Source organism: Eleutherodactylus coqui, chromosome 2, assembly GCF_035609145.1.
Source record: "Eleutherodactylus coqui strain aEleCoq1 chromosome 2, aEleCoq1.hap1, whole genome shotgun sequence".
Taxonomy (NCBI): Eukaryota; Metazoa; Chordata; class Amphibia; order Anura; family Eleutherodactylidae; genus Eleutherodactylus; species Eleutherodactylus coqui.
In genome coordinates this window covers 5,403,380-5,419,540 of record NC_089838.1, presented here as the reverse complement: position 1 = coordinate 5,419,540, position 16,161 = coordinate 5,403,380, and the positions used below count along the sequence as shown (strand labels likewise).

General features: G+C 45.7%; 1 protein-coding gene across 1 annotated transcript in view; it reads right to left on the bottom strand.

The window, feature by feature from the left end:
- Positions 1-2,511: 2,511 nt before the first annotated feature.
- FBLN1 (fibulin 1) overlaps positions 2,512-16,161 on the bottom strand; it is an 80,974-nt gene continuing 67,324 nt past the window's right edge. Inside the window, exons 16-17 of the mRNA XM_066590210.1 lie at positions 13,804-13,938; positions 2,512-6,037 (exon numbers count right to left, since the gene is read on the bottom strand). Coding sequence (XP_066446307.1) covers positions 5,898-6,037; positions 13,804-13,938 — 275 coding nt within the window. The 3' untranslated portion in view covers positions 2,512-5,897. The remainder of the gene's footprint in view (positions 6,038-13,803; positions 13,939-16,161) is intronic.

Below are 16,161 nucleotides of genomic sequence, written 5' to 3'. Positions count from 1 at the left end.
TCAGCTATTGTTAAACTTTTCCTTTTTTTTTTAGATTGCAGGGTGAAAAAAACACATCGATTTTGCTGTTGCTGTTTTTTTTAGGGCACGATTACAATGATGCCAAAATTATATATATTATTTTTTAGGTTCTTGGAAGGCATAACTATATTCTTAACTATATACAGCGGTGCCTTGGCCTAAGGGCTTATTTAGACGACTGTATATCGGCTCGGTTTTCACGCCGAGCCGATATACGGTGTCCTTGTCTGCAGGGGGAGGGGCGATGGAAGAGCCAGGAGCAGGAACTGAGCTCCCGCCCCCTCTCTGCCCCTTGCCACTATTTGCAATGGGAGGGGCGGAGCTAAGCGGCGGGACTTAGCTCCGCCCCGGTCTCGCCCCCTCCTATTGCAAATAGTGGCAAGGAGCGGAGAGGGGGCGGAAGCTCAGTTCCTGCTCCTGGCTCTTCCATCCTCCCCCCCTGCAGACAAGGACACCGTATATTGGCTCGGCGCAAAAACCGAGCCGATATACAGTCGTCTAAATAAGCGTTAATAAGAGTTTAATTTGTTCTGTGATGGAGCTCTTAACCCAAAACAAATCAATGTTTCCCATTGAAATTAATTGAAATGCTTTTAATCTGTTCCGGACCCCCCCCCCCCCTCCAAAGAGGGGATTGGTATTCCCCAAATTTTAAACAAAAATAAGCCCTAACTACACTACATGAAAAAAAACAAACATCAATACTCACCTACTGCTGGCGTTCCAGTCCTTGCACGGGTCTCCGTCGCTGCTGCATCCTGCCGTGTCCTCCTTCATGCCAACAGAGCAGTTCTTCCTGGAAGCAGGGCTTAAATACCCCGCCTCCAGCAAGCTAATGCACTGATTGGTCAATCATTGAATGGGTGTGATTGGTTAATCCAGCGCCGTGTCAGCCAATGAAAGCCGGCACTGGATAAACCAATCAGAGCATTAGCTTGCTGGAGGCGAGGTATTCAAGCCTCGCTTCCGGGAAGAAATGCTCTGTTGGGGTGGAGGAGGGCAAGGCAGCCTGCAGCAGTGCCGCAGGCCATCACGAGGACCGGAACGCCGGCAGTAGGTGAGTATTAGACCCCCCACCCCGAACCAGTGTGAGATTCCCGGAGACAACGGCGGGAATTTTTTTTAACAGAGTTTGTCATGAGGGATAAAAAGTGTGTTCAATTTCCTGTATGAGCCGTTATGGATGCGGCAAAATCTGTATATTTTTCATTCACTTGCTTTTAACCCTTTCCAATCCACTGCCTGACGTCTTCAGACATTCTGATTGAAGGCTGTACAGCTCCGATGTCAGAATACGTCCGGCAGGGTATTGTTACTCTATATTGCCGGCCGCTTTGTTGTCGGGGCCTCTCTGGCATGTCTGCACATACTGCAGTACTGGCTTTACCTAGCAGATGGCGCCATTGCATAATGGCAGAAAGAGAAAGCCCCCTAGGAAACCCTGAATCCAAAATTGGATAGCAAAGGATTAAAACAAAGGTAAAATCCCGCAGCGGATTCTGACCCTGTGTCCGGCGAGGGACCCCTGCGTACCTGTCCAGATCTGTGCTGCGGATGTGTCAGCTGCAGATAAGCAGCGGATCGGACGGCTTCGATTGACTTCAATAGAACCCGCCCACGTGGAATTCGCGCCAAAATAGAGCATGCCCCGATTTTCCATCCGCGAACAAAAAAACGCAATTGATTTCCGTTCATGGACATGGAGAAACTATTTTTAATAGCATGTCTACGGGCGGTGTTTGCTGTGCTCGCTCTGCTTTCCACAATTCAAATACGCCTGTGTGCGTTAGGCCTTACCGATGTAAATGCTTTTTGTCACTATTTTTATTTTTTTACATTTTTTTAATGCTCCTGTAACGGACTTCAACCTGCAATCTTAATGCACTGCAATACACTCAGCCGAGAGCCTGAGAGGCTGCTCAGCCATGCTGCCTCACAGCTTAGAGCACGTGTCAAACTCAAGGCCAGTGGGCCAAATTTGTCTTGTCACGTAATTTAGACTGTTCACCCGAAACAGCTGTCTGTGTATTGATTCTGGCTTAGCTTTCAATTCCCAGACATTGTTACAAGGCTTGTATAAAAAGTTTAATATTAACATGCAGGAATGCTGCCTTCTAGTAGGTGGCGCTGCAGAGGTATTGCTCCATCTCCCATATTTGCATATTACCCAGAGGAGCATGAGTGGCCTTATAAGTCTCCTTACTCACTCACCTTCTAGGTGCTCTCCCTAAGGGGAAACGATAGCATTTCTGGCTGTTCATATTGCACGCATAATATGTAGCGCAAATACAGCCGTGTGAATGAGCCCTAATAAATGGTCAACCATTAAGCTGATGTGGCCCTTGGTGAAAATGAGTTTAACCCCCCTGGCTCAGAGGGAGCACGGCTCCATCTAATGGTGGATTGTGTTATTTCACTCTAGCTGCTTAGGTTGGACATTCACTTATGTAACATGAAGTGGGTATCTGCAAGGTAAAAAAGCACAAAGCCTACAATAATCCAGCTATTTATTATACCATTAACACAAACCACACGATCAGATTCATAATAATATCATACAACCCTCAAATGAATCGCTACCGAGCTGAAACGGAATAATAGCAGATATTTGTGCATGCCTGTGGTTAGGAGCTGGGTACACAGAAGGCAGACAAGTCCAGCATGCGGTGCCAAGCAGCCAGCATTGCATGAAATAACATCTGCAGCTACCAGTATCAATCCCAACTCAATCTATTTACATCACTCATTAGCAAAAATAAAATTAGTTTCTCCAAAAATAATGACTTAAAGGGACCATCCAGTCCTGTTACTAAAGCTTAAAGGGGGTAGTCATGGCCTCGGTCAGCCGGCCGGCTGCATAGCTTTGCCATAGCTGCCCCACTGACTGTCTTTTCTCGTCTTTCTACTCCCCCCAAGTCTTGTCTGCTCACTTTCAATCATATCTGACATCGTCCATTGACAACGAGCAGCTGGGACCGCCCACTTGACAAATTCAAAGTGACTGTAGCCAAATCTAACGGCACAGGGAAACAGGGGGAGTAGAGAGAAAGGAAAAGCTGAGATAGAGCTAGGGTTGCCACTTTGTTCCCAAACTACTGACCGATGTAAGACGGGGAATGGCTTATCACAATGTATCATTTTACCTCCTTTATTCCAGCAGCCCCTATAGTAATTGCATGCACTCTCAGTGGCTCCTATAGTAATAGGGCCCCCCCCCCTCAGTGGCCCTTATAGAAACAGTACTCCTTCTCAGTAGCCTCAGTGGTAAAAGTATGCCCCTTAGTGGCCCCAATAGCAATATTGTCTCCCCTTAGTGGCCCCAATTTTAAGAGTGTGCTCCTTAGTGGCCCAAATAATAATGGTGCCATTGTTAGTGGCCCCAATAGTAATAGTGCCCCTCTTCATGACCACAATAGTAGTAGTGTGCCTCTCTTACTTTTTAACAACAACCATGGCAACAAGTAGTTTGTTTCCTAAAGCAGCTGCTGTGTGCAGACCCTCTTTCCCTCCCTACAGTAAGCAGTGCAGAAGCCAGGGAGGTAAGCAGGGTCTCTGCATACAGCAGCAGTGATTTCCAGACCGGACCTACTTCAGTGTGTAAACTTCTTGCTGTGATGGTTGCTGCCCGGTTGGAGGTGCTCACAGTAAATAATGGCATCAGTGGCAACCCTAGATAGAGCCAGCAGGGGTGCAGATGCAAAGCTATGCAATCCGCCGCGCTGACCTGAGGAGATGGCAGGTCCTATTTAAAGGGGTTATCCAGGAAGAAAGAAATTTCACTTCTTGCTATAGTTTTGATTCTGTGACTGCTGCAGGTAATCACAGGCTGAACTGAGCTGCTGATTGGCTGCAGTGATCCTATCTCCCTGATGTTGATGACATCATCGCTGACTCCCTGCAGCAGGAAGTACAGAACAGTGCACTACGCTGCACTACGCCTGCACTGTCTGGACAGCAGGTCCAGCGATCAGGGATCCGGAGCGGTGGACTTCTGACCATCAACTATTTATGACATATCTTGGGGATGAGTTATCAATAGTAAAAGTCCTAGAAAACCCCTTTCACAAGAATTTTGTTGCATAGTTATACAAATGTATGATTCAATAAACTTTATTGGCATAAAACTGGACAGCTCCTTTAAAATGCTTCCATATACAGTGGTAGTTGGCCTGGAGGTCTAGAAATTGGATGTGAAGTTTCTTATTTTAGGGCCCCACTGAAAATAATCTATCTTGCATTACAAAAAAAGAATCTCTATCCTCAGAAAGAGCGCCCCTCTTGCTCATGGGCAGTCTGTGGTATTGCAGCTCATCTCCATTAAAGTGAATGCAATGCTATTCCAGAGCAGCCAAAACTTCCACCAATGCCATAATAAAAAAAACTATTAAGTGGGTGCTAAGTGAGTCAGCACAAGCATGAACGATGTGAAGCTTCTGACAACTTAAAGGGGTTATCCAAAAACCTAAAGTCATTCCCCTATGCACAGGCTATGAATAACTTTATGATCGGTGGGGGTCTCCCTGCTGAGACTCCCACTGATCCCGAAAATGGGAGGGGCACATGTGTCCCCTCCTCACTGCAGGCTTACTGCACCCCTCGCAGTGAGGAGGAGATTGGATGGAGCAGTGGCCATGCATGCGTGGTGCCGTTCCATTCACTTTCATTGGGGCTGCTGGACATAGTCTAGTACAAGCACTTGGAAATATCCGTCAGCCCCATTGAAATGAATGGCGTGCCAACCACTCATGTTCGCCCATTGCTCCATTCCATGTGACGTCACTGCGGGTGGAAGAAGTATCACCAGAAATGGGGAAACTGGGCCTGTTTGAGATACTTTGGATAGGGAATAACTTTAGATTTTGGGGCAACCCCTTTGAGATTGGCTGATACAAGCCTCATGTAGCCAAGAGAAGTTTCATTTGACAGTTTAAGGGGGCCATCATGTGAACCTTCTATGGATTGACTTTGGAATGTCTCAGTATAATCAGGTACGCTGATTTAAGAGGGTGGGGGAAGGTAGGATTATTTTTCAGGCCACTTCACTGCTGGCGATTCGCCCTCTAACACCCCTTTAAGAGAGCCATTATAGATATATTCTAAACTGGAGAGGTCTGTCTGGTGACGTGCTGCGTACTAATAACGGCCTATCACTGCCTTTGTAGGTTAAAAGCACTTTCTTTAGGGCAGAAATTTTCATCTTTCTTAAAATAATGCCCAAGACACAGTAATGGTATTTACCCCTAAACTCTAAAAAGCTCTGAAAGCTGTTCTCAGCCATTTCTTAACCAGGACTTGTCACCCTCCTGACATACTTGAATTCTCCACAAAGTAATAACTCTGGAGAATCATTTATTAGCGTTCAATATTATTTTGTTCCTCTGTTACGCCTCCTGGAAATATATGAATACATTGACAACTGGGTGTTATCAGTAAGGGGTGTGTCCCTTTACACTCTGACATTGTCCAATGAGTGCTGACAGTGTAGAGACACACCCTTTAGACAAGAGGAATGGTAACACCCAATTGTCAATTTATTTATAAATTTGCAGGAGGAATTACAGAGGAACAGGACAATGCTGAGTTCCAGTCTGCGCCAATTAAGCCCCATTAAGCCCAATATTTCTCATATTTCCGTTTCAATGTAAAGGACAAAACACATTTTATGAGGATCAGCTACATTGATAGTGACGCTATATAAAAGTGGTCTTTTTTTGATGGAGGTGTCGATCAGGAGGGGGGAATCCGAAAAGCCTTTGGTCATTTCCAACCCTTGGACAAGCAGGCCAGGAGGTGCACTTATTTAATGTGACAATGTGAGGCTTTATTAGACAGATCGGGATGTGATTACTGATGGGAGGAGAAGATTCTGATCTCACTTAGAACCAGAATTCAGATACAAATATGTGGACGTTGACGATGTTCTTGTGAGAGACGACTCCGCCCACCACGTAGTTCATCTCCAGCTTCAGGACGGTGTGGAATGGACCCACGATGGGCTTTATCTGGCGCACAACACCTGAATGAGAAGAAAGAAGATGTGTAAGTCCAGGAGATAGAATGTGCGGGACATGGGGCAGATCAAGGAATCGCGCGGGACGGAATATTCCTCAGCAGCATTGCAGAATACGCCCTCCGGTAGAACGTTCAGCACCGACATCCTCACCGCTCACTTGCAGACTTTGCTGCAGATTCGAAAATGACAGAAATCTGCCAGCAATTCCACATCAAACCCACAGTTAGACCTGCCGATTCTGGTGCAGAAGTTTTGTCTCCTCCCTCTAATGTTCCGAAGCAGAGCTGCCAGCCAATCAGTGACCCCTGAACACAGCTGCTTTATGTTATGAGCTTGGTTCTAATATTGTATCTATATACTAAGGTTGGTGTGTGCTTTATTTATGTACTCAGCTTGGTTCTGGTATTGTATCTATAAAACTTTCTCTGTTGATTGTAATGCTGATACAAGTGATTACAATATTAGAGCAACAGGATCATTTATTGTGGAAAACTCACCCCTTGTAGGGAGGCTCTAGTGCCCTGCTGTACCGCCTCTAGCTTGGATACAAGATGTGATACAGGCGGCATGGAGGCTCTAGTACCCTGTTGTACCACCTCTAGCTTGGATACAAGATGTGATACAGGGAGGCATGCAGGCTCTACTATCCTGTTGTACCGCCTCTAGCTTGGATACATGATGTGATACAGATGGGCATGGAGGCTCTAGTACCCTGTTGTACCACTTCTAGCTTGGATATAAGATGTGATACAGACGGGCATGGAGGCTCTAGTACCCTGTTGTACTGCCTCTAGCTTGGATACAAGATGTGATACAGGGAGGCAGGCAGGCTCTACTATCCTGTTGTACCGCCTCTAGCTTGGATACACGATGTGATACAGATGGGCATGGAGGCTCTAGTACCCTGTTGTACCACTTCTAGCTTGGATATAAGATGTGATACAGACGGGCATGGAGGCTCTAGTACCCTGTTTCACCACCTATAGCTTGGGTACAAGATGTGATATGGGTGGGCATGGAGGCTCTAGTACCCTGTTTCACCACCTATAGCTTCGGTACAAGATGTGATATGGGTGGGCATGGAGGCTCTAGTACTCTGTTTCACCACCTATAGCTTGGGTACAAGATGTGATATGGGTGGGCATGGAGGCTTTTATACCCTGTTTCACCACCTATAGCTTGGGTACAAGATGTGATATGGGTGGGCATGGAGGCATACAGGTTCCATATGGTATCCTGCTGCATATCGCTCTACATTTGCTGTAACTGAGCCTCTCGATCGTGTACACTCTCAGGCTATCAAAGTTGGCATCTCAGAAGGTCCCATACATGTTCTATTGGTGATAAATCTGGTGACCGGGCAGCCATTAAAGTGTGACCATGTTGTGGGGGCTTCTTGTGACCCCCTTGTGTGTGTGGCCGAGCATTATCCTCCTGCCTCTTGGAAGCCTTCATGAGAGAAACAGTTAAAGCTGCTGGTTTTCAGACGATCGGATGTTCTTCTCTACTGGTGGTCTGTATGGGGCGTCCTGAGCCCGGTCACCTTGTGTGCCCTCACAAATCCACTGGTCCTAACACCTTCCAACAGTTTGGTCAGAAACTTCTCTCTACTGGTGGTCTGTAGGGGCATCCTGAGCCCGGTCACCTTGTGTGCCCTCATCCACTGGTCCCAACACCCACTAACAGTCTGGTCATAAGCTTCTCTCTACTGGTGGTCTGTTGGGGGTCCCGAGCCCAGTCACCTTGTATGCCCTCACACATCCACTGGTTCCAACACCTCCTAACAGTCTGGTCAGACGATCCTCTCTACTGTTGGTCTGTCAGGGGGTCCTGAGCCCGGTCACCTTGTGTGCCCTCACACATGCACTGTCCCAACACCTCCTAACAGTCTGGTCAGACGGTCCTCTCTACTGGTGGTCTGTAGGGGGGCGTCCTGACCCCGGTCACCTTGTGTGCCCCATCCACTGGTCCCAACACCCCCTAACAGTCTGGTCAGATGCTTCTCTGTACTGGTGGTCTGTAGGGGGCGTCCTGAGCCAGGTCACCTTGTGTGCCCTCACACATCCACTGGTCCCACCACCTCTTAACAGTCTGGTGAGGTGTTCCTCTCTAATGGTGGTCTGTAGGGGGTGTCCTGAGCCGAGTGACCTTGTGTGCCCATCCACTGGTCCCAACACCTCCTAACAGTCTGGTCAGAATGGCCGGTGGGGGACAATTTTTTAATACGACCATCCAGCTTCTCACACCCCAATAATGCGCCCTCCTCTGGTAACGGGGTGAAATCTCTTCTCTGCGTCGTAGAGGTGTCTAGTGATCAACAAGCTCTGCAAGCGGAAGAAGAGGTCACTACACACAAGGAGCCTCCGCGAGCCTCTTATAGGCCAAGGGGGAACCACTTTTAGGGCCTCCGGTGACAAGACCGTTCATCTAATCACCACAACTCATCATTTATAGATCTGTCGGAGATGGTACCGCAGGACGGGGTCTGCAGCAAAATGACAACTTCTTCTAGGTGCTTCATTTTTTTTTGGGACAATAAGGCCGGCTGTCCACGGGCGATGTGGTATCCCGACGCGGGAGCCACCACCCAGGAGCAGGAGCTGCCGACGAATCTCTGCCGGTCAGCCCTATCTAATAGATAGGCTGACCGCGGAGAATCGGGGCAATTCGCAGCATGCTACGAATTGCCTGCCGCGAGCTGAGAATCACAATGATTCTCCACTCGTGGACAGGGGCCGGCGCTTTCCATAGCAATTATATGGGAAGCGTCGGCCGGCGTAATCACTGCCGTGGACAGGGGGCCTAAGTGTACTTAGTCTGATTCTGGTGCTGTCTTTATGTATTGGTTCTGATGTTGTATTTATGTACTGCACTTGGTTCTTGTACAGTATTTATTCCTTGAGCTGTTCTTCTGTGGGTATACTGTTATCTTGCTGCTTTCTGCACATCTGCACAAGCAGTATACAGGCAGAATGCCTATCAGTGCAATATATATGTATATATTATTTTTTTTTATGAAAGGAGGGGGGGGGGGGGCGCCAAAAAAAATCCACCCAGGGTGCCATTTAATCTAAGGCCGGCACTGCATGACACAATATATAGAAAACCTCAGTGAATTTTAAGCTCAAAGCCAAAATCCGTGCAGACATCACTAAGTTCATCAGCAACACATTGTACATACAGAAGTCAGAGCTGAAATTGGAGTGAGGTTTGGGCCGGGTACAAGCATTATGATCACAATGAGGAGTAGTACTAACCTCAGAGGCGTATACATATCTTTGGGGTTTGGCGCGTGTAAAATGGCTTCAGAATTCGTCTGCTTTGGCCCCCGGGCAAACCCAAAGTTCTTTAAACTGACACAAACGCAGCGATCTGGAATCACTCAAACTTAAATAGGTTTAACAACGTCTGGCATTAATGCTTCTGGGATCAAACATCTGGCGCGGCTTCCATCGGAGGCTCAGCTCTGCGGCCAGAGACTCCTCTGCAGCTTTCCAGGGACGGCATGATAAATGTGTAAGCGGCTATTGACGGTACGGTCGCTGATAAGTCTGACTAAAAGGGGAGCTCCATAAAAAGGCTGCATGCTTTACTGAACCTATTAGTTACAGCCAGACACATTGTGATGGGTTTGGTTATGATATTTTATGGCCTGATAGGTTTAAGAAGATGTGAGCAAAATCAGCAGGCCCATGAGGCGCGTCCGGCTGTGTCAGGGTGGATCGTCATGTGACCTCTCTAGGACCTGCTGAATGGCTGATAAGGCTCAATGAGGGGAAGGCACTTTTGGCAAGTTACTTTCCATCTCACTGATTGGCACCCACTACTCATCAGGCATCTGTAATGGAACGAGATCTCTGTCCCTTTAACTTCTTGGTACCGCTACAAGATTTTCCTTTTTCTCTGTCATTTTTTTATTCTAGCTTTTTATTTTTCCACTAAACTAATAATATATGAGGGCTTGTTTCTTTTAACTTTTTAATGGCACCATATCAAGTGACCCTTCAGTTTTGGGACAAAATTCACTGGTTATCGCGATGTTATTGCGAGAGCCCGGCTGGTTGCTATGGCGTCCTGTATTGCCATAGCCTGTGATCGCTATAGTAAGCGATAAGGCATGGCAGGAGAGAAGTCCTGCCATGCCTTATCGTAGCGATCTGCAGTCTTGCTGTGTAAGTCCCTCAGAGGGACACAGATTGTGTAAAAAGAAGAGCAAATTAAAGTGCAAAAAAAAAAGTAAAAAAAAATGTTAAACCCTTTTTTTCATGCTTTTTCTCATATTAGCATAAAAAAAATTAAAAATACCACATATTTGGTATCGTTGTGTCCGTAAAGACCCGTACAATAAATTGAACACGCTTTTTATCCTGCACGGCAAAAAGTGTTAAAAAAAATGCTAAAAAACTGAGGCAAAATGCAAATTTTTAGCATTTTGCCTCCCAAAAAACGCAATAAAAGTGATTTTAAAAAAACCTACCCCAAAATGGTACCAACTAAAACTACAGCTCGTCTCGCAAAAAATAAGCCCTCAGAGAGCTCCGTCCATGGAAAAATAAAAAAGTTATAGGACTTTGAATGCAGTGAGTTTTAAAAAAATTCCAAAAATGTGGAAAAGTGGAAAAACCTAAAAAGAATATAAGAAATAAAATATATAAGAATATATCGTTGTAACCGTACCGACCGGCAGAAAAAAATGTGTTGTGTCATTTATGCTGCATAATTAACGCTTTAAAAAAAAAAAATCTATGACAGAATTGATGCGTTTTCTCTCCCTACGATCATAAAAAAAATAATAAAAGTTTTAAAATATAGTCAATGTACCCCAAAATAGCACTAATAAAAACTACAGTTCGCCACGCAAAAAACAAGCCCTCATACGGCCGCATCGACGGAAAAATAAAAAAGGTATGGCTTTTAAAAAAAGGAGATGAAAAAATACCAAAAATCGTTTGGTCCTCAACGCCAAAATAGGCCGCGTCACTAAGGGGTTAAATGCCGCTGTCAGAATAGACAGCGGTATTAAAAGCGTTAACAGTTCCGACGAGTGGTGCGGCTCGTTGGAACTGCTGCCGCCGCGTGCCGGCTGTAAGGGCAGCTGGCACCTGATGTTCGGCGGTCCTGTACAGAGTCCCGCGATGACGCTGTGCGGTTGAAAACAATGGTCAATAGTGCAGATTTTCTTAGCGCTGCGAGGGTTAAGTGAAGGCATCGCAAGTGAGAAGGAAACCATTGAAAATCATTGGTTTCATTATCATGCGTTTTCACTCACTCTCACATCGCAGGTAAGCCTATCGCCAGTGTGAAGCGAAACCTAAAGTTTGTGAATCTTGCATTAAAAAAATGAATCTCATTGCATCTGTGCACTTGAGATTTACGCGCAGGTTTTTTCGTGACGTGCGAGTGCAATATAATTTTTTTTTAAGATCCCATAGGAAATAATGGTAATTCCTTGAGAGAAATCCCCCCAAAATAGGAAATGCAGCGCTTTTTCAATCTTGCAGCACTGTTGTGAGAGAGAAATCACTCATGGGAATAAATACATTGAAATCAATGCAGTATTTCCCGTCAGACGCAGGCGCTGCAGTAAAGCAGACGAGGCACAACTTTACAGCGCGCCCCCTAGCCAGAAGAGTCTCAACCAAATCTGGTTGTGCCACTATGAATCTCTGGTGGTCCGGCGACCGGTTCAGGATTCCCCTTGAAACCCGTGTGGCTGGCGCTACCAATGACCGCACGAACAATAGACAGAAAAGGTGCCAAAACGCCAGGATACACACAAAAACAGAAACTTTATTAAAAAGACAAGTTAAAAACACTTTAAAGCCTTTTTGCATGGTATTAGGTATTTTTAATTAGTCTTTTTAGTAAAGTTTATTTTTTGGTGTATATTTTGGCATTTTTCACGTTTTCTTCCTTCTGCTCGTGTGACCGCCTCAGGATGCAGCAGCTGACAGGCAGACACCAGATTATTTAATGAAGATAAACTTTTACTGAACTGGACCCCAATGGGCAATGTTTTCACCCCATAGGAGGGGGGGCACATGCTCCTGAACATTACATAAAGCTTTAACCAAAAGTCACACTTCAAATCTGAGTCAATCTTGTTCCAGCAAGGGGCTTCGATCCGTCTTGTAACTGTCCGCCCTCTTGTACATACCTAGAGGTGTGCGGCGCACACTAACATTGCGGCCTCCATGCACCGTAGATGCCAAAATACATCAGAATTCACCGCACTGAGTGCGGTACATCACTTCTCTACTATAGGTCCTTTATTGCGCATAGTGCCTCCTACTGGTACATATTCTACACAGCATTGTATTTTGGGAGGTGAAATTTTAATAGCAGATGCCATGTGAGGTAAACATTATATTACATTTATTTTACGGGGCAGCGGTACCAATCATGCATATATTTTTTATAGTGCACAAAATGGGTTTTTAATTAATTTTCATGTGAATACAGTTATCCTATGATCACACAGGTAATACACTGCAGTACTTCTGTACTGCAGTATATTATCTGTATTCTTAACCATCATTAGCCATAGCAGACCCGGAGGCTATTGACTACCATAAGGTTGCCATGGCAACCCATTGGTCCTCTGCAATTGGGTTGGAGAGGGCTGATTACATCACACCTGCAGTACCAACCCTGGCCGTTGCGCTATGGTTAGGACTTTCTGCTGCCTGTGCTGACCGTAGTGACAGTGGCTCCGGTCATCAGTATAAAAAAATGTCTTGGAATACCTTTACCAGCATGGATTGGTGTTTTCTCAAATCCCCACAATTGCAGGGGGATCCCGGCTGTCATTAACAGACGGCTTCTGTTGCAGATTGCTTGGGTTTAGCTACTGAACCCACTCAAACTACATGCTGTAAATTTATGCCATTACCCCGGAACCCCTTCCCTCCCATGATCTATATGTATCACTGGGAAGGGAGTAGTTAAAGGGGTCGGAGTCGGATCATCATAACAACTTATCGCCTATGCACAGCATAGCTGAAAGTGCTTGATCTTGGGTTTCTGACCACTGGGAATCCCTGCTGATCATGAGAATGGAGTGACACTCTATTCATCTGTAATGGACAGCTGGATGTGGCCGAGTACAAGCGCATTGCTAGGACTGGGTCAGGCCTACTGTCACTACAACACCCACAGTGAGTCCCTCTAGCTGCACATGCGCCTGAGCCGCATACTCCCCACTTCTTGCCACCACCTGTTTCTATAACTTCCTCCTGACTAATTTTCATGCCATCACAACAAGGGGGCCCTCAATGCCTCCTCACTACCCCTACCTCACCATCAGGCTCTGCTTATGCTGTAGCACTGTTATGTGTTCACCAAATTTGGTTGAGCCAAGTTATGATTTTGCTATGGGGCCTTCCTCCACATTCTAGAAGTGGATACTAAATACTATATCTACAGTACATCGCTACATAGTCTTCCTCCATAGGCAGACCACCACCGTACCTATTTCTACACTTATATTTGTATGGGTGACAACCAGCCGCCAATATCAACAACCAAAGGGGTTGCCACATTACTTTCTTAGATTCCTGCTACTCTCAGAGCCGGAGGTCTTTATTTGAATGACTGCCGCGTAATACTACATTTTCCCTATAGTAGTCACTGCAGCCAATTGCCACAGTTAAGAGTAGCCAGACCTGCAACGATCAGCTGATTATCCTTGAGCGCATATAATTGGGGGTTTTATCATTTTTACTAGGAAACGGCCTATAGCCGTCATTGCAAAAGTAAAAAGAACTTACCGACTATGATTCCATCCATATAACGTTTCTGGATGTCAAAGGAGTCTCTTATGTTTCCCTCAGTGATATGAAATATAATGTCTGGCTGAGGTCCAGGGGAGTATGCAGGAGTCACGGCACGGAGGAAGATTATCTCTGCGGATAGACAGCATATAAGAAGATGAATTAGTAGTGTGCTCAACACCAGCCTTAGGTTGGCTGGTTTCTGGTGCCGTAACTTCTATTGGCACCACCCGTCTTATGTGGTAACAGACAGTGCCCAAATAATACAATTATAGTGTTAAACAATAATGGAACTCCGGCTGCCCACTTTAGTTATGACAGGCAGGGCCCCTAGTGCAAAAGTTCAGCTTGGGCCCCCCTTCCCCTGTAACCATACTTAAATCATGCTGCCTGTTCTATTTTTGTGTTTCACGTTTTTAACGGACCTCCTCACCCAGCACAATGATGAGGTGCATTTAAAAGTGCTGTACCAGGTGTTCAAAAATGCTGCTCAAAATTGCAGTATAAATGCCACGATTTTGAGCTTTGCTTTCTGAATGCATGTGTGTGAGTGGCTTTAGGGTGTGTTCATGTTTTTTGTTGTACTTTTGAACCACAATTAAGAAAAACGCATTAAAGAAACCTGCATGCGGTATTCAAAGACCACAAACGTTTTTAAGACACTGCATACATTACTAAAAACCGCACATGCTTTTGTTGCACTTTTAATTGTGTGTAAAGTGTGCAATTTTATACAGTATATACAGGGAGATGTATAACTTATACCAGCTGTATAAAGATAGATAGATGAGAGATAGCTGGACAGATGGATAGATAGATAGATAGATAGATAGATAGATAGATAGATAGATAGATAACCCAGGGCCTGAACCACTTTTCTGGGTGAGGAGAGCAGCAGGGCCTGCAGACACGGCTGCTGTACAGCAGGATGCAAGAGCAGCAGGATTATGAGTGATCATTGATGACATCATCATCTTGCTCCGCTCTGCTTTGGCTTCCTCTCTGGCTGGTCTCACAGCTGGCTGCGTGATTTGTGTGACCAGACGTTAATGCACTGAATGTGCATTTGTATATGGTGGAGGGCGGCCTCTGTGCCCTCTCAGCGCAAGGGCCCATTCGCCATTGCAACACCAGTGACCGCTGATGGTACTCTAGTGATGGCAGGTAATGTGCCTTGTGTGATGGCTTAGGTGGTAACACATGCCTCTGACTCCACCCACTGTGTATAATCAGCTGAAATCTGATTGGCTGCTACAAATAAAACCTCCACTTTCTGTTTGCTGTACTTTCCATAACTACACAAAAATGTCACTATTAAGGTGGTTTCACGCAGGCGAGAAAATCGCACTTTTCGCATGATGCGAGAGTCAGTAAGAATGCAGATTATGAAACCAATGATTTACAACGGTTTCCTTCCTATTAGCGATGTTTTCACTCATGCGATGTTGTGAGAGCATGCTCTATCTTTCTGCGATGTGTGATTTTTTATCTCCAATGTTCCCTTATGGAGCCTTGGCTGGCCTCAGCTTTGGGTCATTTTCTTTTTTATGTATATATTTTTATTTTAGTCTGTAATTTTTTTGAACTTATTTTTGTAATTTATTTTTGACATCTATGACCCCCATGATGTCATATAAGACCTATTGGGGTCATTCACATGTTTTTTTGTTTTTTTTTATTATTTGACACTTTTCCCCTGTAGCTGGGGCATCCATAGGAGCCCCAGTTACAGGAAAAAACATCCCCCTGTAGTGATTACAGTCTCTAACAGAGCTGATCAGGTTCCACTAGGACGCTGCAGTTTTGCTGTAACAGGGGATCTCGGCGGTCATGTGATCACCGGGTCACGTAGTGGAAGAAACACTTCCACTTTCACTTCTTAGTAGATAGCGCTCATTGAGTGCTATGTACCAGAGAAAGGAGAAGGCAGAAGTGGTTAAAAAACGCTTCTCCTCCAGGTCCTCAGCTATGACTAAGGCCTCATGTCCACAGGCACGCACGGATTCCAGGTGTGGAATCCTGCAGCAGATTCCACCCATGCCCACAGCCATGGAGATTTTAGGATATTTTCTTACCTTCTTACCTGTACGGCTGCGGTGCGGGTCTTCTCCGTCCTGATCTTCTTTCTTCTACATGGCGGATGCATTCAGCATGCTGGCCGACGTGCCGTGCGCATGCGCAGTGCTCTTTTTTTTTTCCTTCAAATTTCCTGCTTTCCCGTGGATAAGCGACATGTCCACAGTGTCAACTGCGGGTGTGCCACGGATTGGATGGCTTTCATTGACTTCAATGGAAGTCATCCGTGCAGGAATCCGCAGTAAAATGGAGTATGCTGCGATTTTTTTCCCGTGCGTA